Here is a 22,765-nt window from a genome sequence, read left to right on the forward strand (position 1 = left end):
TCCGCAATTACGACGGCGGTCACCACTGCACCGCGAAAGTTGCCTAGAAAGGCGACAAATGAGCGCTTAGAAAAGGCAAGATGTCGACGACATCATCTCCAAACCGGGTCTTTTGCCGTCCCCAGCGTCTGAGCTTTGGAATAGCAGCTCACCATTCCAAGCACAGGGGTCTCGTCTGTTATACTGAACAGTGCCAGCCGACTTACGGATGTTTTGAGTGCGGGAATAAGTCTGACTACTCTGCTAAGTGAATTTGTGGGTCTCAGGCTCTAAATTTTAAAATGACGCTACCAACTCCGACAATTCTGATTCTGGCAATGTGCGTGGACATGTACAGTGATCAGCGACGTGTTACAGTGCCTTGCATAAGAAACTGAACATCGCATTTCCGCGCGCGTTGTTTGTCCGCGCCAAATATACCCTTTTCGGGTATCGGCAAATGTGCGGCAAAGACCCATCGAGAGGGAGGGTTAGCTGGGCATACAGCTAGGGCAAGACTATAATGATTTACAGCCCTTAGTGTAGTTGTAGAATATACATTTCTATCATTCTCTGAAGCCTTTCGAGCCCTCTCGGGGCATCTGCGAGTCCCTGCCCAACAAATGGTCCCGGACCTACCCGAAAAGGGTATATTTGGCGCGAACAAACAACTCGCGCGGAAATGCGATGTTCAGTTTCTTATGCAAGGCACTGTAGGTATCTTTCGAACCCTAACCTGCACGTGTATTGTATGGCGATGGCAGTCTCAGAAAGATGGAAGTCTGGTACAGCCGTTTGCAGATTGATGGGCCCACTTTTCAAAAATCATTTACAGTCGGACCACGTCGGACAAGCAATTGTAAGTCCCCGAGAGACGGAAATCAGACCATTTGGACTTCCCCACCTTCTTCCGACATCCCTGGCAGCCACTCCGACCCACTCCGACTATACGCGATTTTCTGAATTGGTGGTCTATCGATCTGCAAACGGCTGTAATGGAACTTGACGCCGTCTCATTGCACAACGATCGGACATCTCTTCCAAAGCGAGTGTCGATGTTATAATCACGAACAATGAACATCCAGTTCAATGCTTCGGAAGTTTAGAGCAAGGGGGTAGTACAGCCAATATTTATATCAGGCTTGATACAACAAAAGACGCCTGTACTAGCTACCTCCCTCTGGCTTGTGCATGACAAGTCACAGTCGATGGGCAGTGAGTGCCAGTGTCCTCTCCGAAAGCTAACCGTAGTCCGCGAAATTTCGACCGCGTGATCACTCTTTCTGCCATGGGAACCTGACAAGAGGAGAGGCGTACCAAGAATGACACCAAGCGCGATTGAGCGCCTTCGAGCGAATCAGGCTCGGGCCCGATGCCCGTGTACACCCGATTATCCTCGAGTTCTAGTTTTCGGAACAAAGCGCGAAGAGGAGCGATTGGTTCTCCGAAATCCTACAGTGTTAATGGCAATTAAACGGGGCTCATTTGCATCTGCTGGTCGCCACTAGTGTCGATACCTAGCGAAAAGCTTCCTGTGAGGTTTTGGGATAAATGGTAGTAAGATAGTCAAAATCGAACCGCTCATAATAATGATATCGCTCGAGTGCGGGGGCCGGGACCCAAGTTTCTGGTGAGTGCAGCGCGTGATATCCGATATGTCGTGGAATTCTAGCATACAGGCCATATTACACGAGCGAGTGACGACGGACAGCCCCACCGTCGCATTCATGAAGACTATAAGCGCGCAAGGAATAGGGGTACCATTGTACGGAGCGATTTGTGTGGCCCGCCGAGTAGTTTGTCATTGGGGGTTATTCTGAGATGGGTCTATCCAAAATATAAGTCAGAGAGCTGCGTTATCCAGGAGGATGAACTCACGTTCCTATAGTTTCATCCACAAATGACTTGTCCAGCTTCATCTTCGAGTCTTGGATGTCTCGCTGACGGGAGCATTTCCTACTTCTTCCTAACGCTCTTTCTGTCCCGATAGGTAAATTCCTTATCATATGACATGGAATGCAGCTCGAATGAAGGACTTCGCTTGGGTGGAGGGAGTCGGCAGGGGGTTTGCAAACAGCACTGTCGGAGATTTCCAGAGTCCATTGTAATGGACTCGGTGTCACAACGGGCTCATAATGACCTTATAAGGCAGATGTGACATGACGGCCTTGATTCCGAGAGGTTTGCAATATTATTCCGGTGACATTGTGACATGGGTACCGCCGCCAGTTCAGGTCGTATCTCCAATACTCCCCTATCTGCTGCTTTCGTGCATGACGGACTGACCGGTCTGGGTCTCTGCTGTGATTGCTGTACGTATGTATGTTGGCTGTATATAAAGAACTCGGATCGTCTTCACGCAATGCCCACCCGACATCGTGCAACTCCGGCGCAGAAGGCTTGTCGGATTTGCGGGCGACTGTTCGGTGCATCAGGACTCTCAAGCCATGAACGCAAATGTGAGCGCGATCGCACTGATAAGGAGCGGAACAAGGCATACGAAGAGAAGATGGTCCGGAAGGGAGAGGAAAAGCGTCGTGGTAAGTGATCTGCACGATCTCCGTATGATGGGAATACTGAGCATCCTCAAGCTGCAAAGAAAGCTCGGAAGTCGCAGGCAGGGCTGATTGTCCATGAGATTGGCATAGGTAAGCACCCGTCTTGTCTTGTCTCCAATTCTCTCATTAGGTGTCCCAGGCCGCGTCAATGCTGCGGATATGGAGTTCCAACGTCCATCAGGGGGAGACCGTGAGTGATGTTCCTTATCCTCGATGGTGTTGGTTGTCATTGACTGCAGATTCCTTCGACCTGCCACCACCATCATCCCGCATGGATGCGATGGCAAGCCTGCCCGCCGCTGCCACGTCTACTTCTGCTGCGCCAGACCAGCCTGAACTTGACGATATCAAGCTGGAGTGGCACCCAAGCAGTGGCCGACCTTCTGAGGTTCACCATTTTGCTGAATACCAGCAGGCACCCGATCCAATGCCTCCGCCACCGGACGAAGAGCCGTGGCGCCCTTTCCGGTCACGCTTGGACTTTGAATTTGCGGAACTCGCCTTGAAGGCTCGGCTCACGAAGGCAGAGACTGATACACTTTTCAGGCTTTGCCATCGGGCTGTCGCAGGTGAAAGATTTACTTTACGTGACCATGCTGAGGTGTGTGAAACATGGGAGGCTGCGTCGTTTAAGTGTACTCCTGTAAGTTAGCTATGCTTCGGGTGCATGATCTTTATATATAAAGTGGGATAAGTTTGAGGTAGAAACTATCACTATGCCCTATGGGGATGAAGATCATTCTTATGAAGTCCACTACCGTCCCCTCTGGAACTGGGCTTTGGACCTACTTCAAGAGGAACACCTCATCCCATATTGGCACTGGGATGCACAACGTTGCTACAAATTCAATGGTTCCCACTTCACTCGTTTTCTTCATGAGCCCTGGACTGCTGATCGGTGGTGGGATATTCAGGTATGGATGGTTGCCTGAATCAATTTACTGCAAACCATTATGCTGATCATACTGCCAGTCGTCACTTCCAAAAGACGGAAAGCCATTGTGCTTCATCCTCTATGCAGACAAGACCAAATTATCTTCATTTGGGACTGAGATGGGATATCCTGTTGTCGCTCGCATTGCCAACCTGGATATTGAAGTCCGAAATGGTAATGGTGTTGGGGGTGGGCGGGTTGTAGGATGGCTCCCTATAGTATGTGGATATAGAATCAATCTGCGTACTTGATATAACCCAAACTAGGTGAAGGAAAGTCCAAAGGACTCTGGGAAATCAAGCTTTGCCGACTTCAAGCAAATTGTGTGGCACGAAGCATTTTACAAATTGCTCACAGATGTTGAGAAGTATGCTCGCACTGGCTATGCCTTTGAATGTGCAGACAAAATAATACGGCTCCTTTTCCCTATCATTCTCATACTATCTGCTGACTATGAAGAGCAGTGAGTAACTTAATTGAGGATTCTCCAGAAACAAATACTAATAACAGTGGTTGGAGATGTGTTATGGCCTTGATACGGGGGTTTCGTGGACTATGTCCATGTCCGATTTGCCTTGTTCCTGCTGACAAGCTCAATGATATTTCTCAAACACATGAGCTGCGGACCACTGCAACCATGCGGAGGGTCTATGAGAGTGCAAAAAATATGAAGCGAGTGGATGCTGAGAAATTATTGAAGAGTTATGGTTTGAGAGCAGCATTTGTATGACCCCCTGAATTGTTCTATGATATTCAACTGACATGAATTATAGAATGTCTTTTGGAAGATCTGCCTCTCAGATCCATATCTGGCACTATGTTTTGATCGGCTCCATGCTTATCATGGAGGCCTCTTTGGGCGTCATATATGGCCACAACTGAAGGAATATGTTGAAGACCTAGGCCGAACAGCTGGAGACAAGCTTGATAAGCAGTAAGGACTTTTTGCCCTAAGCTGGGTACTACTAAGAAAAACCATCTGGCAGGATGTCAGAAATGCCCCGGTGGCGTGACTTCAACCATTTTGATCAAGTGATGAAGACGAAGTTCACTGATGGTTCAAAGTATGAGGACATGTCCAAGGTATAACCTGAATACTAGTGCCATATACACTGAAAATACAAGGATATTACAGATGCTTCTCTTTGCCATATACAACCTGTTCGACCGCCGACAACATCCACATGTTCATCTATTGCTGCAATGTCTGAGAACATATCTTGAGGTTGATGCATACTTGGCATTAGAGGTTCACACAGAAGAAACAATAGGGGCAGGAGAGCATGCTCTGGACAAATTTTCTCGGCAGCTGCAGGTTTGTTTGATTTCTTTAATCCGTAATTGCAGTTCTCATGAAACTAGGAATATGTGGACACTCCCAAACCTCCTGGTCCATGGAATGAAAAGAATTGGGAGTTTCCAAAAGCACATACACACAAGCATGTCTTCAGTGACATACGTACGAAGGGTGCCACCCGGGTCTACAATACGAAGATCAATGAAAAGCTGCATGGACCTATCAAGGAATCATATCATCATTCAAATTTTAAGGAGGTTGCAGGACAAGTGGGTGTGCTCTCTATGAGTCTGCAGGTGTACCAATAGTGATATTTTCTCTCCCACTATGAAAATTACCAGATACTCAAACAGGACCATTGGGCATTTGTCTCTGACCTTATTCGGGAGCAGGTCAAATACCTGGACAAGTTCAATGAACCACCAGACGAGTATGCTGATGTAGGCTTGAAACATATTACCTTAGGATCACCTCAGCCTCCTGTTTCCTTCCGGACCCTGGAGGAGCAGCAGGTAAAGGATCCTGCATTCAAAAACTTCCGCATAAAGCTGGGCAAGTTTCTCAGTGTTTTCTTGCCTGCACATGGCATACGCCCTCCACAAGATCGTATGGTACGATTCAGCCAACTTGATAAGGTGAATTACATTCAATCTTCCATTATATAGAATTGCTAACCATCGAGATATTTAATGACAGATAAAGGAGCACCGCTTCGTCAAAGTCACTTATGAAAGCATGGTCGATTGGCGAGCAAAGACAGACTATCTGCGGTGCAGTCCAGATTTCTATCGCCATGAGCGCTATGATACAGTCATAGTAAGCACTGTGGCAGGTAATATTTTTGCTAAGCTGGTTTATGTTTTCACTTGCATGGTTGAGGGAAGATCTTATCCCCTTGCTCTGGTGCAGCCTCTGGATGCAGCCTCTGGAATTCTTCGCCAGACCGATAAGGATCTGGGATTCCATCGCTTGCGTGAAAAGCATAGGATAGATTCAGAGTTCATCTCACTGGAGACTATTGTCCGTGGTGCCTTTGTTGCCCCAGACTTTAACCGTAGTGGGGATTTCTTCCCAGTGGATGTAATTGATGGTGATATGTTCCTTAGGCTTAAAGAAATGTATAATAATTAGTGCTTCATCTCTACTCTGTGATTGATTTCATGTTACAAGGTAGAACTGCCACATTTGAGATTATGTAAGCATGAGGTGGCACTGCCTGTAAGTTATCCGTGTGGCGTGGCGCGTCGCCGCTTCTGTTCACTGCGACCACGTCAGTCACACAAGCCAGAAAATGCCGCGCCAAAGGCCCCCGTCGCCCAACGGCTTCTCAGACACTGAGCCTCCAAGTAGTGAGGTGGAAAGTGACTCTGCACAAGCAGAAGGTCATGAGTCTGAGGCAAACGGGTCTGACCTTGCTGCCGAAGCTGGTGCTAGGAAACATATCGAACGCTTGTCGAAGGCTGAACTCATTGCGGTATGGCCGGCGCGATTTTATTTCTACGACTTACTGATCGCTAGAGGATAGGAGTTACAAGCATCTCAGCTCCGCGAGGGTAAAGCCCTCAAAGACGTCAAAAGGCTTGTTGGCCAGGTCGCTGAGCTCAAATTGAAGCTCAGGAATAGGAAAGAACGTGGAAAGGAGGTCCCAGCAGCAATCCTGGCCCGGTTAGACGATATCGCGATGTGCGGACGCAAGTACAATGTCATGCACGATCCGTGGCCGAATGCCGAGTTGTTCAGCAGGGCACGACCGGAAGGTGAAGTAGTGCTCATTGGTCCAAGAAGGTTCCTATCGGACAAGATGCGGGAAGCTGCCATCGTGGAGGAGCTGTATATGTTCCTTCCGGAGAACTTACATGAGATGATTGGGCCGGAAGGCCACTCGTCCTTCACTAAAGAGGTGCGTACTTCTCATGCGGTGACTGTCGCAGCTGCTGATACGAAAGCAATTGGGGCAGTTCCGGCAAAAAGGTGGTAACAGCCGGGCATCGCTAGTCCACAAGCTGAGTACTCAGGCTGTCTCGATTTTCAAATGTCTCGGTGTCACCGAGAACCATCTGGCGGATGGCAATGACCGAGCGAACTGCCCTGAACTGCAGCGACTGCTGAAGTATGATACCACATCACCGAAGTACCCATCTTGGCTGCCGGTACTGTTTGAAGGTGTCCCGCGGCACTTCCGAGAGAGCAATCTCAAATATGTGTTTCGCAACAGGGCTTTATTCAATGTTTGTACTCTGCTTCCTGTAACTGATTAAGACAACTAAAACATCAATCACTCAGCTCCTTTGGTGCGTTCTCTGGGGCAAGTTACCTACAGGCTCTTCGAATAAACCACGAGGAGGGCCGGACACGAACGGCAAGAAGTGGAATGTCACGTCGATCACGCCTGGTGCGATTGCGTGGGCTGCCATTGCGGTTCGTAGCCATTGATTCATCAATTATTGTCCTTGATGACAGTGGCATTCTACAGGCTATATATCTTCTCTCTCCCGACACCGAGTTCTCTGCAACGGGAAAGACAACGCATATCAACTATTCCGAGCTCTTCACAAGGTACAAGAACTCGATTATAGCCGGCATGGACAATCAATCTGTCCAAGACACCATATCTATGTATAACCGGTTTCTCTTCTCGTCTGCTTTCATATCTCTTGATGAGGTCATGCAAACTGGATCGGGTGATGAGAACGGCGAGGACTTCGTCGAGGACTTTGTACGTGCTCTTGATGCTGTCGATCAGTCAGAGGAGGACGACAACGTCAATGATCTCGCGGCCGCCGTCGGACAGCGGTTGTCTGTCATTGACCACGAACGTCCTGCGGAACCCCCTGAACACACTTGTCTGTCCCAGCCCTCAGTCTCTCCTCCATCTCGAGGCACGGGAGTCAATACCAGTCCCCCCGCTGTTGCGGAGCCTGATCAGGGAGGGTCTTCCGGGCGGGCACACTCGACGCGGGGCAGCAAGTCGAAGCCGAGCTCCAAGGGCAAGCAAGCTGAGCCCGCTGAATCAAACGCTCGCAAGACGCGGAGCACCAAGCATCGGTAACTAGGCGCTATGTGGATGTTGGGATAGTCATTCACTGTTCAAGTTTGTTTCGTGTACTAGCGTCCGAAGTAGCGTATTTTACAAGATTGAAATGGGTTTGGCCACATCAAGTGGCATCTTGATCTAAGTCAATCTTGTTGCGATCGCGTTTCAGCCAATGTCGCCTAGCTTCCAGCCACCACCTGGACCACGCTCGCAACCAGTATACTGACATGTTGTGTGGGTGATACCTCGAACAGCTGCCAGGTCCTTGCGAAACACTGACTCTCTCTTTTCCTCCTCCACCTCCATTGACCACCATTTGACATGTTCTCTACTTTCCATTCTATGGGTACGTTTATTCCCTACGGCAAGAACTATACTTGTGAGTGCCGCGGATGACCGTGTTGTGGGCTGTTTCTGACCGTATTCGTGATGCAGGCATTCCGCAATCCATGATTGCGCGGAACATGAACACAAAAGTCCCAGGTATGTAGAACACTACAACAGATGCAGTCAGACTGACGCTGAAGCTACCTACTTACCCGCCAGGCCCTGTGATCGGTATTGACTTGGGTACCACGAACTCGTGCGTGTCCGTCATGGAGGGCAAGAGCTCGCGTGTGATCGAGAACGCCGAGCCTGAGGGCGCACGCACAACGCCGTCCGTCGTCGCGTTCACGAAGCACGGCGAGTGCCTCGTCGGGCTCCCCTCGAAGCGCCAGGCGATCGTCAACTCGGCGAACACCGTCTACACGTTCAAGTGGCTCATCGGCCGCCAGTTTAAGGACCCCGAGGTGCAGAAGGATATGGAGCACTGGCCGTTCAAGGTCGTGCCCAAGTCAGACGGGCGCCTGGTTGAGGATGGAGGGAAGAAGGCGACATATGTGAGTGTTCCGCGGACGTTGCGTTGGGGGTTACTTGAGTGCTGACGTTATTCCAGTCCTCGGGTTACGGGAACCCGTGCGGGTCGCGGGTAAGGGTACCGGCGGGTACGGGTACGGGTCGCGTTTGACCGTACCCGTGACCCGGCGGGTCTCGAGAACGCGTCGTTCAACGTGCTCTCGAAACCGAAACCCGCGGGTACCCGCGTACCCGTACCCGACCCGTCAACGCGGGTTTCAACGCGGGTGCGATACGGGTACGCGCCGGGACACCCATGGGTGTACCCGTGCATTTCACTATCAATGGACCAGTCCCCCACCAAGCAATTATCATCAATGGTCTTGATGAAGATGAAGGAGACTGCGGAACAGTTCCTGAACAAGAAGGTCAAGTAAGTACGTTTGGTGAATTTCTTGGGTTTCTCGCCTAACTCTCTCGCAGCCACGCTGTCATTACTGTTCCCGCGTACTTCAACGACGCCCAGCGGCAAGCCACGAAGGACGCAGGTACCATCGCCGGTCTCGATGTCCTCCGCGTGATCAACGAGCCCACGGCAGCTGCTCTCGCCTATGGTCTAGACTCTCGACAAGACGGAGTCATCGGTCATCGCCGTGTACGACTTGGGCGGCGGTACCTTTGATATCTCCATCTTGGAGATGCAGAAGGGCGTGTTCGAGGTCAAGTCGACGAATGGCGATACCCACCTGGGTGGTGAGGACTTTGACTCGGTGCTCATCAACCACATCCTCAATGAGTTCAAGACGGAGACCGGCACGGACCTGAGCCAGGACCGCATGGCCATCCAGCGTATCCGTGAGGCGCCTGAGAAGGCGAAGATCGTCGACGTCGTGGACGGAGATCAACTTGCCATTCATCACTGCTGACGCATATGCCGCGTGTCATTGACATCGTGAAGAGCGTCTTCGGCAGTGAGCCCAACAAAGATGTCAACCCTGACGAGGCCGTCGCCATCGGTGCCTCTATCCAGGGTGGTGTCCTGGCTGGCAACGTCAGATTCTCCTACTCGATGTCATGCCCCTGTCTCTCGGTATCGAGACGCTCGGCGGTATCATGACCAAGCTGATCATGCGCAACACCACAATCCCGACAAAAAACAAAAGAGTCTCAGACCTTCTCGTCGGCTGCAGACGGCCAGACCGCTATCGAGGTCAAGGTGCACGCGCGCGAGCTTTAGCTCGTCCGAAGCAACATGCTGCTCGGCTCATTCAACTTCGTTGGCATTCCCCCGCGTCCAAGGGGTGTTCCCCGAACTGAGTTCACCTTGATGGTGAGTGGGACACTCAGCCCGATAATGACATCTTCAAGCAGTGTTCCGACCCGTAACTGCTAAGCTTCATTTACTGCCGTCTAGTATAAACATGTGCTAATTAGACTGTTACAGCCATGTACAGCCATGTACAAGTTCAAGAGATCAGTTGGACGCCGCGGGGAGGAAAAGGTGCAGAGCTCGTTGACGAGCAGCGTGAGATCGCGGTCAAGGGACAGGCTGCCGACGAGTCCGGCCCCTACGAGCAGATCCGGGAGATGCGGCAATAGAAGAGGTGCTACCCGTCCAGGAGTTGTAGGCTGAATATATGCTATCGAGCTTCTCCCTAGTATATAGTGTATCGTCTAACGGATTAAGTCTCAACTCTGTAAGTTCTGTTCTATATATAATTATGTCTGCTAAAGGTTGTTGGTTCGAATCCATGTCAAGCCACTTAATCATGATGGCCAACTGGGAGCGGCAAATAAAGGATAGAGGGTCAGTAATTGTTTTATTCTCCTATTAGTTAGTAATAGTGGCCTCGGAATTGCAACTGCGTGACAATGCTGTTCTTGTATTATTACGTCATTGCAACAACCCTGTCTCGATCGCGATTGCGGTCCTCGCCTTTGCATCACGATCCCATCTTAATTTCATTGTAACGTTGTCACAATGACCATTGCAATGAGCATTGCATTGCCATTATGAGGTTCCGCCTTTCTCACGACTCATTACAATATCGCGTTACATTACGGGGGTTGCAATACATTTCAATGTATCGCAATGGGCGCCGGCTTTCTCCGACAACGGGGGTCTGATTACCACTGACGTGGATTTCCGTGTTAACCTTCTCCGTCACAATAACTGCTTGTATCCAGCCTCCACTACCAGCCGGTTATCCAGGTCCTCCAGTCGGCGTTGGTTGGAATGGGACCTAAATCGCCATTTACGCAGAACGCGCAGGCCATATTGAGCTGGCCGTCTAGACAAGTCGTGCAAGGAGCAACGCGTGGATTTCGCCGTCAGATTCGGGTGCCCAAATGCTAGCTCAGAAAGTTCGGTAATGTTGGGAAGACCAGGCTGTCTGTGTTGCAGCTGACAGCAATATTGAGCGGCGCAGGGGAAGTCCAGCGGTGGTCGGACGGAAACTCGTTGCGGAGTCTTTCCCGGCGGCGACCGAAAGGCCAAAAATCAGAAGAAATGCACAGAAAATCGTAGGAAACATGGAATCACCCCCTAATTTTTGACGTCGATAGCTGGAAGATATGACAACCTGTTTTGAGCGACATGAAAGAGCCAGATGGAAACAAATCCAGGCGTGATTTTGCGGTGGGCTTCAATGCTCGGTGCGGTTCCGGTTGCCGAGGGACGCGCGAGGCGAGACCCGGGTCGCGCAGGATCCGCTTATCTGGATGGCGCTTCCACCACTCGCTGGTTTACTTTTGCCGTTGACTCGTTGGATGCTGCCTTTGACACTGACAAACGTCTTCGACGCAGTACAGCACCAGCGGGTTGTCCAGTCCGGTATATCTCCTCTGGCGACGATGGAGAGCGGGATTGCACAACAGTTTCCAGAACTTTGCTGGTGTCTTGCATTGTCGGTGTCTCTTTCTGCATCATCTTCTGTATCTTCCACAGCTGCTAGCTGTTCTGTCGGCGGATCTTCTGGCTTCGACCACCATGACGAAGTCGAAAAAGACATTTGCTCGGTACGCGATGGCTGAAACGTTTTCTTACTCAAAATGTATCATCGGGGGCCTTGACTGTGTCGTTGCTGGGATAGGCTCGGTGTTCGTGATCACAGGTCGGATTGCATCTGGGACAAACATCGATTTATTCGAGGAGGGGATCTTACAATATGTCACAGCAGTGAGTATTTTCTTATTCGACTGGTCGTCATCGCATGTCGGACCGTATATTTCGTGGCATTGGCTTCTGGTTGTTAAGTGTCGTTGGCTTCTAGTTGTTGAGTGCTGATCTTCACCGATTTGATGGACGATCTTGGATGTTCTTGTCTTGATCACACCAGGAACTTTGATGCAGGCTCTGAAGGAGTACATGACTCAGTTCTTGTTATTGCTGATGAGAGTTAGAAGAAAAGACGCGCCTTGCGCGGCATCGCGCTTTATGCTGCGATGCGTGACCATGTCACATGTCGTGACTCGACTGCGGGCCCGCCTTTCCATGTCTTTTCCTCCGTCATAATATTGTTAGAGTGGAAGGCTGACTGAGGACTAGGGACGCAGATCGTATGTCATATAAATCCGATACGTACTGCATGCCAGGTATACCAGATGGCCGTGATCGTTGAGCGTGGCTACCAGACGCGCTCAATTGCGCGGACACGGAAGTAAATCCAGCGTCACCGGTCCCGGCCAGCGTACGCACCTCGACGATCGATTTGGCGTCGGTCATCGTGTGTCTCTCTCCTCCTCTGCGCTCTCCCGACAGTATGCTGAGGCCATGTGTATTGAAGAACGGCTTGACTATGCTGTCAGTATCCCACTATAGCGCGTTGCAAGATGGGGCTTGGTTGGAAGGCGTCCCGCAGTTGGTCCCGTGTTCCTTCGTCGTACTTCTCCGTTGTCTGGACCGATACAGAGGCAAGGCAAGTGGCTTTACCGTGTCTGAGACCAGGATCCGTATGAAGTCAGCCGAAGGCAAGTCTAGTGTCCTCTTGCGCATCGGAGACGTTTAGAACGAGTCGCGTCTGCAATGCCGTAACGATTCGGGCGTCTCTAGCCAACGAGCTCTCGGCGGCGCTACTTCTGGATCTGTTAGTCCCGGAATACTGGAGCAACAACACGTTATCGAAGGGTCGTCTAATTTGCGGTCGACCCTGAAAGGGCAACGCTGTCTGCCAATATTCTAGGACATCCCGCTTTATCAAATTTTTGTAGATCGCCGTCATTCAGTTGTCTGGCTATATAACCAGCGCTGCCCAACCACCGGGGCTTGGTTAACCCCCTACCTTGTGGTGGACGTCCTGACTCTGCCCTCGGAAATTATCTTGCCTGCCAGTGTTGCTGCCATTTACCAGCCAACCTTCAATGTCGCGGCGCCTCGAGCCTGCTTATCCCTCATTCACTCTGGTGTTAAACGACGCCTTTGATCCTTTTCGTCCTCCGCCGTACCAGTCGTCCTGGGATGAAAACTGCCATACCTATTCAGCCCATTATCCGATTCGTTCTGAAGAGCCTCTCATGGTAAGGTGTTCTACTGGTACGATGACATGAATTCTGTGAACTCATGTGACGAAGACCACTGTGGACTACAGATACGACGATCCTCCTTTTGTGGCGACCGTCACATGGGTAGGTCGAACTTCTCTATCCTTGGATCCCCGGTGAACGGGCCGTGTAGGACGAATTCTGGGAACCGAATCAAGAAGCATCTAATTTACAGGCGTTGAAGACCAGTGATTCGTCTCCGGAGGTCACGAAGCGTCGACGCTTTTCAGATTTGGTCGTGGTGCGCGCTAAACGCAATACTTAGATGTTCCGCGCTCATTCTTCCGTCTTTTATAGGACTTAGCTCTCGTGATCAAAAGAAAGTGCACCGTGCGCTCTTTCCTATACTCGCGGAAGACGCCCCTCTCGACGTTGACCAACCTTGACCTTGCGTCCTGAAGTGGTGCTATTCTGCCTTGATTAGATTCTATCCCTGCCACGTTTCTGGTCCAATATCTTTCACTCAAGGGGCAGACAGAAATAAAATTTTCGACCACATGCCACAAATCTCAGTTAAGGGTCTCCAGGGGACCCCCCCTCCCCCCGTGGGACAGTCTCACGGTACATAAAAGGGAAGGCATGTCGCATAGCAAGCAAGGGTTAGGGTTACTTTGTCACAGGGGGTGTCACATCTACGTCGGTCACAATTCATATGTTTTTCTGAAGATCGCTACCAGGGGTCGTTCTTTCTCACCGCTTTCCTCTGGGATACTTCAGAAAGGCATTTAGGTTACTCAAAAGTACCCAATGGTGTGCCAGATACCTACCTGTTAGCCCCCTTACCCCAGATGGCTGGGCGCTTAACTGATAATAAATCTCAGTTAAGGGCTCCGAGGTCCCCCCCCTCCCCCTGCATGTGGTCTCGGCATCTCCCGGTGTCCGTATTATAGCATTCACGACTCGGTTCGTCCTCGTACCTATTTCCCCAACGTTACAAGATCTTGGATAGTCATACACAGCTCGTAATGTTGCTTGACACATAATACATAGCTATACCATTCCCGTAGCGCATTTTTCAAGTTGTGGCCTACTGGGGAGATGTGCCTGTGGTGCAGAATGACATCTCCGTCTCACACGGATGCCCAGCCGCTTTGGTATACTGCTACCTACCGTTCACCAGCGCCTATGCTTCGACAAAGATTCCTTTCAGGTTCACTATACTGGACCGACTGTCTTAGCGCGTTTGACTTAAGGTCACGTTCGAAGTCCAACTGAGTGATTGGAACTCAAGCGTGCACAAGGAGGATGTCTGAACACTTCCGCCTAGCATCTCCTTTGTCTTCTTCTCCTGGTCGGCCATCGCCTTTGTCTCGTCCCCATTTTCCCTGGACGACGTACACCCACCGTGCCTCCAGCTCATCTGTGTCGCTTTCCTCGGCTGGAGCGTCTACTCCGACGTTAGGTGTCCAGAATCTATTCGACCCGAGGTCCTCATCCAGACTCGGAACGCCTCTCTCAACGAGTACCCAAAAGCCAACTGGTGTTACCGGTATGCAGGAAGAAGCAATGAGGCACTGGAACTTTACCGCATGTCTTATTTCCCCTACTGGGTCTTGTCGTATAGCTCAATGTATCTCAGGCGTTTGAGTGGATTGTGCGCGACGTTCATAAGCTAAGAGACTTCGTGGAGGGTGGCACGGCCAACGACGAAGGATCGGATAATGAGGGCCAACAAGATGACTTCGACATATTCAAAGAGTCTCCTATACTTGGCGAGGGCAAGTTCAAGCTGGAAATAGGTCAGTAACGAATACTACACGCGTCCAGCAGTTGTCTAGGGCGCCTGCTCAATAGACCTGGCTTGGCAGCTCGGTCCCCCCCAGCTGACGGACGGACACCGACACTGTGTCTGTTTCTGACATCCTTGTTGGTCGACTATGCGCATGACTATGAAATGTCTGCCTCCATGATGACGGCAATCAAGTGTCAGGATGACCGCGCTGGAGAACGGGGAGCTCGGGCGGACTGGGTATGGGAGCACTGGGACAACGACTGGATATTCCGGCAGGAACGTGAAGTTTGGGGTAAGCCTTTGCTCACGTCCGTCGCGGAATGATCAGGAATGACAGCTTTTAAGAGTGTCCTTTACCGCCACTGTCGCAGTTACTGGAGTCTCCTAGGATAGAAGAGACAGACTCGTTCGTTATATGCGTGCAAATTCACAGTCCCACCGGCCCCTTCTTCCCCCAACAGTCGTCCGCATACTACGTCCCTCGAGACCTACTCGAGGGGCTTGAAGCCTCTCTTGATAATGCGAGTAAGCAAAGTACCTAATATACCCGGATCGCAGCTAACCAGAGTTGCAGATACCGGCGATGTGAGATTTGTTTGTCTCGAGCGGCAAGAGCAACCGCCGCCATCGCCGGCTTCGCCAAACACTTCGACAAGCCGGCGCTCATCCTCGTCATGCTCGCATGGTCCGTTCCACTCTCACATTACTGCCAGGAAACGCATCATCTTCGCGCATTCGGATATCCTCACTCGTCGCTCTGAATACTTCGCCACTATGCTAAGTTCCGCCTTTTCCGAGAATGCATCCGCCGCGGGTGAACGCAAGGTCTTCACGGTCGTGGTGGAAGAAGCAGATTTTGTCACCATATATTGGCTACTGAAATGGGTGTACGCCAACTGGTTGCTCTTCAAAGAGGCAGATGACCCTCGGGTTGCTGTGGATGGCGTAGGCGCGGGCTGGAGTGCTAAATGGCTGACCAGTCGCGGTGGCAGCAGCGAGTGGGATTGGAAGACGTTCAACAAGAATATCATCATTGACGAGGTCAATAGGGACGACGCGAGGAGCGCTACCAGCGCAGAAAGCGCCAGGTCTAGTGGCGAGCGTCGTGGAACGAAGGGTAAGCAGCCAATGACAACCACTGCGCCGGTTACGCCGTCCGGGTCCAAGGTGGCAGCATCAGCCAAAACGACGCCCAGTTCTCAGCAGAGCATGTCGCGAACCTCGTCGTCGACTTTGTCTCGGCGTACTGGTGCAGGGGCGGGACCCGCTGTAGGTTCGACTTCCGTGGCGATCCCGATCCCCGATGCACCCTCTGTATCTCATCGTACCAAAACCGTCCCTGTTCCCGTTGCTATTCCCTCCGCGCACTATCCTATATCGCCTCTTACACACAGACATCCTCCATCCGTTGCTTCCACCCCTGACCCTCATCCGCACCCTACGCGTCCACCACCACCGGCATCGGCATTGTCGATGTACCAGGTCGCTCATCGTTACGCCATGCCTGGCCTGGCTTCGCTCGCGCTGGAACATATAATGTCGACCATCACGCCCAAGTCGAGCTTTGCCTTACTGCTGGCAACCGCTGTATGGGACGAGCTGCACTCTTTCGTGGAGGTCTGTCTGGTTTCCCTCTTCACACATCCATATGTCTCATCGTATGTTCCAGGACTACGTTGTGGAGAAGTGGGACGACGTCTCGGTTTCGGAAGAGTTTGAACAGTGCTGCCAGGAAGTTGCTGCCGGAGAGTAGGTCTTTATTCTTGACGGTAATGTCAAGGAACTTATGTTCGTGCTAGGTGGGGTCCGGAAGGCGGCAAGACAATGATGGCTCTGTTTAGACGGCTACGTTCTCCTAGTGCCCTCGGGTTCTCGAGGCCATGATAAAGTCCTCGCTATGTATCCTGGCATCAGTTCCCGATCATGATATTTGGTGGCAGCCACCCGTATTGCAAAGCAACGGATTTCGTCTTAGTCCTTCGATGAGCCCGAAGTTTACGCCCTCTCGGCGCGTCGAGGTTCTGCGTGGATAGCACAGCATTATACTTTAGAGAGGCACCAAGTGATCGGAAAGTGCCGCAGGCCTAGTCATTGGTTTACGCTTGACGAGCGCGATAAGATAGACATACATGCGTGCCTATTTATTTGCAACGGCGGGGGGCGCCTCGCCCTTGCCCTCCTCCCCGCATCCACCCTCCGCAAAATGCTGGCCCTCAAGCAGGTCGCCGCCGTTGCCACCGTCGTCCGCGCCACTCGGCGTACGTTGCCCAGGAGAATTGGACGGTGTACACTTGCAACTCTTGCGGAGGTATGAGCGGAATGCATCTGAAGACCGGACCATTAGTCTGATGAAAACCAGGACGTCAAGGCTGATTCCAATTTCCGGATCCCACTTATCGACCTGAGTCGGTTCACGGAAGCCAAGTCGAATGACGAGAAGAAGAAAACAGCCCAGGACATAGTAGACGGTTTCAGAGAAGTCGGATTCATATACCTGGACCGGCACGGGATTCCAGAGTGGCAGGTCAAAAATGCATTCGACAAGGTACGCAGAATAACAGGGGATATTTCTATGCCTACCTCACCTCACTGAACATGGTAGAGTGCGCAATTCTTTAATATGCCTCAGGACGTCAAGGTGAGTGCTGGTGATACTTGGGTATACCGCTGCCTGGATATAACTGTGGATTACAGGACAAGCTGGCATGGGAGGATCCTCGGTCCAACCGTGGATATGTCCGCGTGGGCCGCGAACGAGTAACCCAGGTACAAGACCCCGCCGAGATCGCAGCTCTTCGAGCCAAGGCGCCAGACACCAAGGAGAGCATGGAAATCGGACGGGACTGGGATCCTACCTGGAGGAACATGTGGCCGCAGGAGACGGATGCACCAGGATTCAAACAGACCATGCTGGACTTCTTCAGGGTACGTCTCTCTGCCCCAGAAAGTGCCATGGACGGCAGGTGAATGCGCTTTTACAGACATGCCATGACTTGCATACGGTCGTGATGCGCGCGATTGCACTCGGCCTTGACCTGGACGAGGCATTCTTCCAGGATAAGATTGATGGACAGTGGCATAACCTCCGGCTTCTGAACTATCCTCCTGTTCGAAGATCGCTGCTCAAGCGAGAAGGCCAAGCCCGAGCCGGTGCTCATTCAGGTACGGGATATATGTAGGTTTCGCCTATATCAAAAACTGACAGAATGCCCTGGTAGACTATGGAACTTTGACTCTATTGTTCCAGGATTCGGTGGGCGGTCTTGAAGTGCAGAATCCTCACACGAAACAATACCAGCCCGCGCCGCCCATTGTGAGTGACCGGGATCTAGTCTCTGGAAAGGTAGGCTGACGTCGTTATATCGCTAGCCTGGCACGATCGTAGTGAACGCAGGGGACCTTCTCGCCCGCTGGAGCAACGACGTCCTCCGCTCTACCCTCCACCGAGTAGTCGCTCCTCCAGCGAAGAAAGTGAGCGAGACCGAGAGTATCACTCCCGCCCGCCAGTCCATCGCTTTCTTTTGCAACCCCAACTTTGACGCCACTATCTCGTGTTTACCGAACTGTGGGAAGGAAGCCAAGTATGAGCCTGTAACGACGGAGCAGTACATTGTCAGGAGGCTGGGGGAGACCTATGCTTGATTTATTCCCGTGTCTCTATGGTTCGCTTCATTTCTGGAGGTTATGGGAGTAAAGTTGTGAATTGCCGGTGGATGTATGAATGTTATGTAACCAGTACATATTATAAGATGTTCTCTACATTTACACATGGGAGGTCTTCAAACCACATCGCAGTATAAGGTATAACAAGCATGTAGGCAAGCATGAGATAAGCGAGAAATGGAGGGGGAGAGACTGGGAAGTCTGTCCCCCGAATCACGACAAGTTCATATTCTTGAATAAAAATGGTGCACTTTCATCTTCCGTCCACTCCGTGAGATCCCACAGGCGGGCCCTTGAATGGCAACCTGGGGGAAACCGCCAGATGATCCTTGTATTCCTTCCACACTCGGGTCAACGCGAAACTGCGGTCCTTGCACTTGTCGGCAACGCCATCCCACTACTCCTTATCATCCTTTTCTTTCTCCCCCTCTTATCTTCCTCGTCCAAGCTATCGATCCATTCTTCAAGATGGGCTTTCTCTAACGCCTTGTCTTCTTCTGTTTTATCGGCAAAGAGCCTCTCGCCGCCGCCTCTGCATACAATGTCGTAGTCCGACTCGCCCCAGGTGCGCTTCATGATCTCGCCTCAGGCTGCGGCGCCCTTCAGAAGGGTCTCGAGGCTGGGGAAGTGGGTCGTATCGAGCTGGCCCGCTGCTTTCAGCTCCCGGAGGACGTCACGAGGCAAGCCCCATAGACCATGTCAGTCAGGGTCTTCTGCAGTGCGTCGGGGAGTCCTATACTTGCAAGTCAGTGTTTGTGCTCTCGTTGTACCACTTCAGCATTGCTCACCTTTCCATGCCGGAACAAAGTCCTGGATAATGGTGAGAGCTTCCAGCGCGTAGTAGGCTTCCTCATATTGCTTCTTGACGATCTGCGTGTGGATGGTACTCAGCTTGGCGTGTACCAGTTCCATGACTCCATAATTGTAAATTTGTAATACCCTGCTCACAGCGGGGTAAGTTAAGACGCAGGAGGCAAATAAAAGCATCCTACGAGACGCACGGTTGTAGATGTACCTGTCAAACTTATCCGGATTGCGATTGTCAGATTCTTCCAGAAGATCGTCTACTATATCCTTAGCCTTCTGTGACGCGAATGTTCTTGCATTTATGTACGTATAACCCTCTGGTACAAGGCGCTGACTCGAACCTCAGGTCTACCGTACGCATCAGTGTGAGCAGAGCCCGTTATAATTGTATTCAGTGCTTACTGCAGGCATCGTCAATGAATCGGTAAGGTCACTTGAAGCCTCAAGATAGACTGTGCCGAAGATCGGACGCGCCCGCCGCCACTACTGGCTAGCGGAGTCACGGCCTGAATCCAAATCGCGTTTGACGCGTCCGTCACGTGATCACGCGTTTGTCAATTTCTCCTTGATTTCTCCGTTATTTTCTTTACAAATCGCTATGTACACAAGAGACAGTAACTACCTGTGACTACGTGAAATAAATATACAACAGCAGGCAAAATCGCAAAGTCCTTATAGTATCAGAGGCTCTAACTCTTCTTCCTGAAAAGCGCAATGGTATGTTGTCCCCCGCATGAAACAGAGTGCGCGGACCAGGATCCTCCTTGCTTCCTCACGATGACCGTGGGTGTCAACGCTTCTTCATCATCTCCAATGCCGAGTTCACCCTGTGTCTGCGCACCCCAAGCATAGAGTGCGCCTCCTTCCGTTACAGCCAAATTGTTATGGGTGCCGGCGGATACCTGGACCACCGGATCACTGGGGTCTGGGAACGTCACAAGAGCGGGGGTTGGGAGGAAGTTCTCGTGTTCCCGGTCTTTGAAGGCAGGATCATCCTTCGCGAGGCCAAGCTGCCCATCGTTCGATCGTCCACATGCGTAAACCTTGCCGCTGGCGGTCAAGAAAAGCGTGTGGTGATCCCCACCAGCAATCTGTACCACCTCGTCGCCGTCCAGTTCTTCTTTACTCAAGCCAACGACTTGCTTCGGGGAGTGTACTTCACCATCGACGGAGGCGTTTGAGTAACCTGTGCCGGTCTGGCCCATGGTATTCAAACCCCAACCCCAAACAACGCCTCGTTCATCCACAGCAAATGAGGCATTGTTGCCGGCACCTACGACTTTGGCTCTGCGAGTGCGAGTACCAAGTACGATCTTCTCCGGAGCGGTTCCGTGGATTTTCCGGCGCTGGATGACTTTCCGGCCTAACTGGCCTTCCTCGCCGGCTCCGAGTGTGTACACGTTTCCGTGAGTAGTGAGAACCAGGAGATGGTTGTTTCCTGATGCAACGGATACGAATTTCTCGACGTTGCCAGAATGGTGCTTCAACTCTAGGATAGGTGCAGGCAGGAACTGTCGCTGGGATTCGCTCGAAAAGCCCAGTGAACCTTGATTGTCCTGTGGCTAGCGTTAGATAGAACGCTCTAAATACGAAACAAGAATGCACTGACCCGGAACGATCCCCACACTCTGAGTTCACCTTCAGTGCTGACGGCGGCGCATACATTGTCGCCAGCCGCAATCTTGACAGCGCGGAAATTTTCATCTATCAAAGTTTGAAGAGGATATGGCGTTGCAGTAAGCTGATCCACATCTAACTTCTCATCCGGGTTCTCGGGATTTGGGACGTCAGTCGTGACACGTCCCAGAGCACCTTCATCATTCACGCCGCACGACCACACCTGCAATACACTCAGCGACGTGCACGAATGATGACGGGTAATCTACTCACAGTTCCCTTCTCATCAATAAAAATAGTATGCATACCGCCGGCTGCAATCGCTTCCAACCCGGCACCCTCTTCATCGCCAAAGGTACCCTTCTTAATCTGCTCTTCGATCCATAAGTTTCGCTTGGGCTTGGGGTACTCTCCCAGGAGATCGGGGCCCATCCCTAGTTGACCGAAATTTCCGGCACCCCAACCCCACAATTGGTACGGCGGCCGCATATGCGCGGGAGGAATGGGAAGAGGATTGAAGTACGGAGCCTGCATCTTTGCAGGCTTGGGTTTCGCTTGCTTGGGCTCCTTAGCCACCTTGGGTGCAGCCTCTTTTTCCGCCTTTGCAGTAGGCGTCTTCGCCCGCGACTTCTTGGCCGGGACTACGGTCGTGTCAACGGCGGTGGTCCTCTTCACCGATCTCCCCCGCGTGGTATTGTTCTCGACAGTGGTGACGGTTTCCTTCTCTTTTGTAACCACAGTACGAGTGCGTTTCGTGGCGGGCGGGGGTGACGGGGATGTGTCGGGAGAGGCAGCCCTCTTCGCTGGCGCCCGACTGCGACTGCGAGGAGCTGGTTTATCCGTATCTTTCGCAGAAGCTTTAGAGGCAGGCTTAGCTGCTGATTTAGCGGATGGTGCCCTTGCTGAACGACGGGGTGGCATGACGTGCCTCTATCGGAATGAGGGAGTTGAACGCTGGATTCTGCCTTAGGTCAGATAGACGGTAGATCCACATATGCTAGTTACCTGAGGGGACCAAGTATCGCGGTCTTGTACTACGGAGAACCACTGAACCAGTGGATGGTGGTGGAACAAGAACAAGAACAAGACCTCGCCACAACAGGCTTGACTAAACTCGGCGCGTCCTTTTGCCTCGTGGGAAAGGTATTGCACGTGACGAACGCGTCTTTGGTACAGGTCACGGGAGTCACCCATCCTTCTCGCCGTCACTATCACTGTCAGTGTCAGAGAACGTCCGGTCGACTGGGAGGTTCGCCCGCCGAACGCGTTCGCGAACGCGTTCGGCGAACTTATGGCTGCACGTGCAGAATTCACATGGGATGACGTAGCAGATCTGCGCATGGTGAGCTCTACCATTCGGATGACGTAGCAGATCTGTGGCTGGTAAGCTCTGCCATCAATCTGCCATGGTTAGGTTTCCCCGCGGGACAGAAACCTAACCCCTCCCGCTCGCTATGGACGACAGCGCCGCCAGGTTCAAGCGTGCTCATAATTAGCTTGCAATCAGCACTGTGGCGTGCATCATCTACGCAAGGGCCTTCTGGATTCGGGCCCATGCAACGGTTTTTTTTATTGTCTATTTCGCTCTTGTGGCCCATGCTATCTGTGTTCGCGTGGTCTACCGGCTTGCCAGGCTGTGAGTTGAGTATCCATGTACTATCTACAATCACAATTAGTTGCATTGGCCCCTTGCCAAATTGAAAATAAAGAGGGCGAGTTTGCACGACATACATCCAGAAATCTACATCATGCGTCTATCACAGCTTTC

General features: G+C 51.6%; 9 protein-coding genes across 9 annotated transcripts; 6 read left to right on the forward strand and 3 right to left on the reverse strand.

The window, feature by feature from the left end:
• Positions 1-2,685: 2,685 nt before the first annotated feature.
• On the forward strand, positions 2,686-5,899 carry GLOTRDRAFT_103193 (uncharacterized protein; the record flags this gene model as incomplete). The annotated part of the gene is made up of 11 exons (XM_007864013.1): positions 2,686-3,180; positions 3,233-3,451; positions 3,510-3,689; positions 3,738-3,934; positions 3,991-4,195; positions 4,245-4,405; positions 4,458-4,554; positions 4,607-4,786; positions 4,879-5,037; positions 5,110-5,403; positions 5,465-5,899. The coding sequence occupies 11 exons, from the start codon at positions 2,686-2,688 to the stop codon at positions 5,897-5,899; spliced, it is 2,622 nt and encodes an 873-aa protein (XP_007862204.1).
• A 160-nt stretch (positions 5,900-6,059) lies between these two features.
• On the forward strand, positions 6,060-7,817 carry GLOTRDRAFT_125450 (uncharacterized protein; the record flags this gene model as incomplete). The annotated part of the gene is made up of 5 exons (XM_007864014.1): positions 6,060-6,242; positions 6,294-6,668; positions 6,727-6,996; positions 7,052-7,186; positions 7,242-7,817. The coding sequence occupies 5 exons, from the start codon at positions 6,060-6,062 to the stop codon at positions 7,815-7,817; spliced, it is 1,539 nt and encodes a 512-aa protein (XP_007862205.1).
• Positions 7,818-8,123: 306 nt separating this feature from the next.
• GLOTRDRAFT_125451 (HSP70-domain-containing protein) lies at positions 8,124-10,238 on the forward strand (the record flags this gene model as incomplete). Its single annotated transcript, XM_007864015.1, has 9 exons — positions 8,124-8,181; positions 8,238-8,285; positions 8,349-8,683; positions 8,740-8,772; positions 8,840-9,072; positions 9,123-9,207; positions 9,260-9,529; positions 9,598-9,690; positions 10,074-10,238. The coding sequence occupies 9 exons, from the start codon at positions 8,124-8,126 to the stop codon at positions 10,236-10,238; spliced, it is 1,320 nt and encodes a 439-aa protein (XP_007862206.1).
• Positions 10,239-11,747: 1,509 nt separating this feature from the next.
• GLOTRDRAFT_98271 (uncharacterized protein) lies at positions 11,748-12,557 on the reverse strand. The gene is made up of 3 exons (XM_007864016.1): positions 12,425-12,557; positions 12,187-12,364; positions 11,748-11,817 (listed from the first exon to the last, which is right to left on the reverse strand). The coding sequence occupies exons 2-3, from the start codon at positions 12,361-12,363 to the stop codon at positions 11,800-11,802; spliced, it is 195 nt and encodes a 64-aa protein (XP_007862207.1). The 5' UTR covers position 12,364; positions 12,425-12,557; the 3' UTR covers positions 11,748-11,799.
• Positions 12,558-13,077: 520 nt separating this feature from the next.
• On the forward strand, positions 13,078-13,672 carry GLOTRDRAFT_109556 (uncharacterized protein). The gene is made up of 4 exons (XM_007864017.1): positions 13,078-13,154; positions 13,209-13,262; positions 13,312-13,419; positions 13,476-13,672. The coding sequence occupies exons 1-4, from the start codon at positions 13,152-13,154 to the stop codon at positions 13,575-13,577; spliced, it is 267 nt and encodes an 88-aa protein (XP_007862208.1). The 5' UTR covers positions 13,078-13,151; the 3' UTR covers positions 13,578-13,672.
• Positions 13,673-14,669: 997 nt separating this feature from the next.
• On the forward strand, positions 14,670-16,851 carry GLOTRDRAFT_113919 (uncharacterized protein; the record flags this gene model as incomplete). Its single annotated transcript, XM_007864018.1, has 7 exons — positions 14,670-14,705; positions 14,758-14,917; positions 15,002-15,202; positions 15,256-15,435; positions 15,485-16,527; positions 16,580-16,659; positions 16,710-16,851. The coding sequence occupies 7 exons, from the start codon at positions 14,670-14,672 to the stop codon at positions 16,792-16,794; spliced, it is 1,785 nt and encodes a 594-aa protein (XP_007862209.1). The 3' UTR covers positions 16,795-16,851.
• Positions 16,852-17,290: 439 nt separating this feature from the next.
• Positions 17,291-18,552, forward strand: GLOTRDRAFT_32940 (Clavaminate synthase-like protein; the record flags this gene model as incomplete). Its single annotated transcript, XM_007863473.1, has 6 exons — positions 17,291-17,455; positions 17,513-17,548; positions 17,605-17,835; positions 17,892-18,072; positions 18,129-18,223; positions 18,280-18,552. Coding segments are annotated over 6 exons (981 nt in total), but the record flags the coding sequence as incomplete, so codon positions are not given.
• Positions 18,553-19,202: 650 nt separating this feature from the next.
• Positions 19,203-19,503, reverse strand: GLOTRDRAFT_109557 (uncharacterized protein). Its single transcript, XM_007864019.1, has 2 exons — positions 19,362-19,503; positions 19,203-19,306 (listed from the first exon to the last, which is right to left on the reverse strand). The coding sequence occupies exons 1-2, from the start codon at positions 19,483-19,485 to the stop codon at positions 19,230-19,232; spliced, it is 201 nt and encodes a 66-aa protein (XP_007862210.1). The 5' UTR covers positions 19,486-19,503; the 3' UTR covers positions 19,203-19,229.
• Positions 19,504-19,923: 420 nt separating this feature from the next.
• GLOTRDRAFT_54871 (RCC1/BLIP-II protein) lies at positions 19,924-21,773 on the reverse strand. The gene is made up of 3 exons (XM_007863664.1): positions 21,271-21,773; positions 20,990-21,220; positions 19,924-20,936 (listed from the first exon to the last, which is right to left on the reverse strand). The coding sequence occupies exons 1-3, from the start codon at positions 21,529-21,531 to the stop codon at positions 20,070-20,072; spliced, it is 1,359 nt and encodes a 452-aa protein (XP_007861855.1). The 5' UTR covers positions 21,532-21,773; the 3' UTR covers positions 19,924-20,069.
• Positions 21,774-22,765: the final 992 nt, after the last annotated feature.

Source organism: Gloeophyllum trabeum, assembly GCF_000344685.1.
Source record: "Gloeophyllum trabeum ATCC 11539 unplaced genomic scaffold GLOTRscaffold_00002, whole genome shotgun sequence".
In the NCBI taxonomy this organism is placed as follows: Eukaryota; Fungi; Basidiomycota; class Agaricomycetes; order Gloeophyllales; family Gloeophyllaceae; genus Gloeophyllum; species Gloeophyllum trabeum.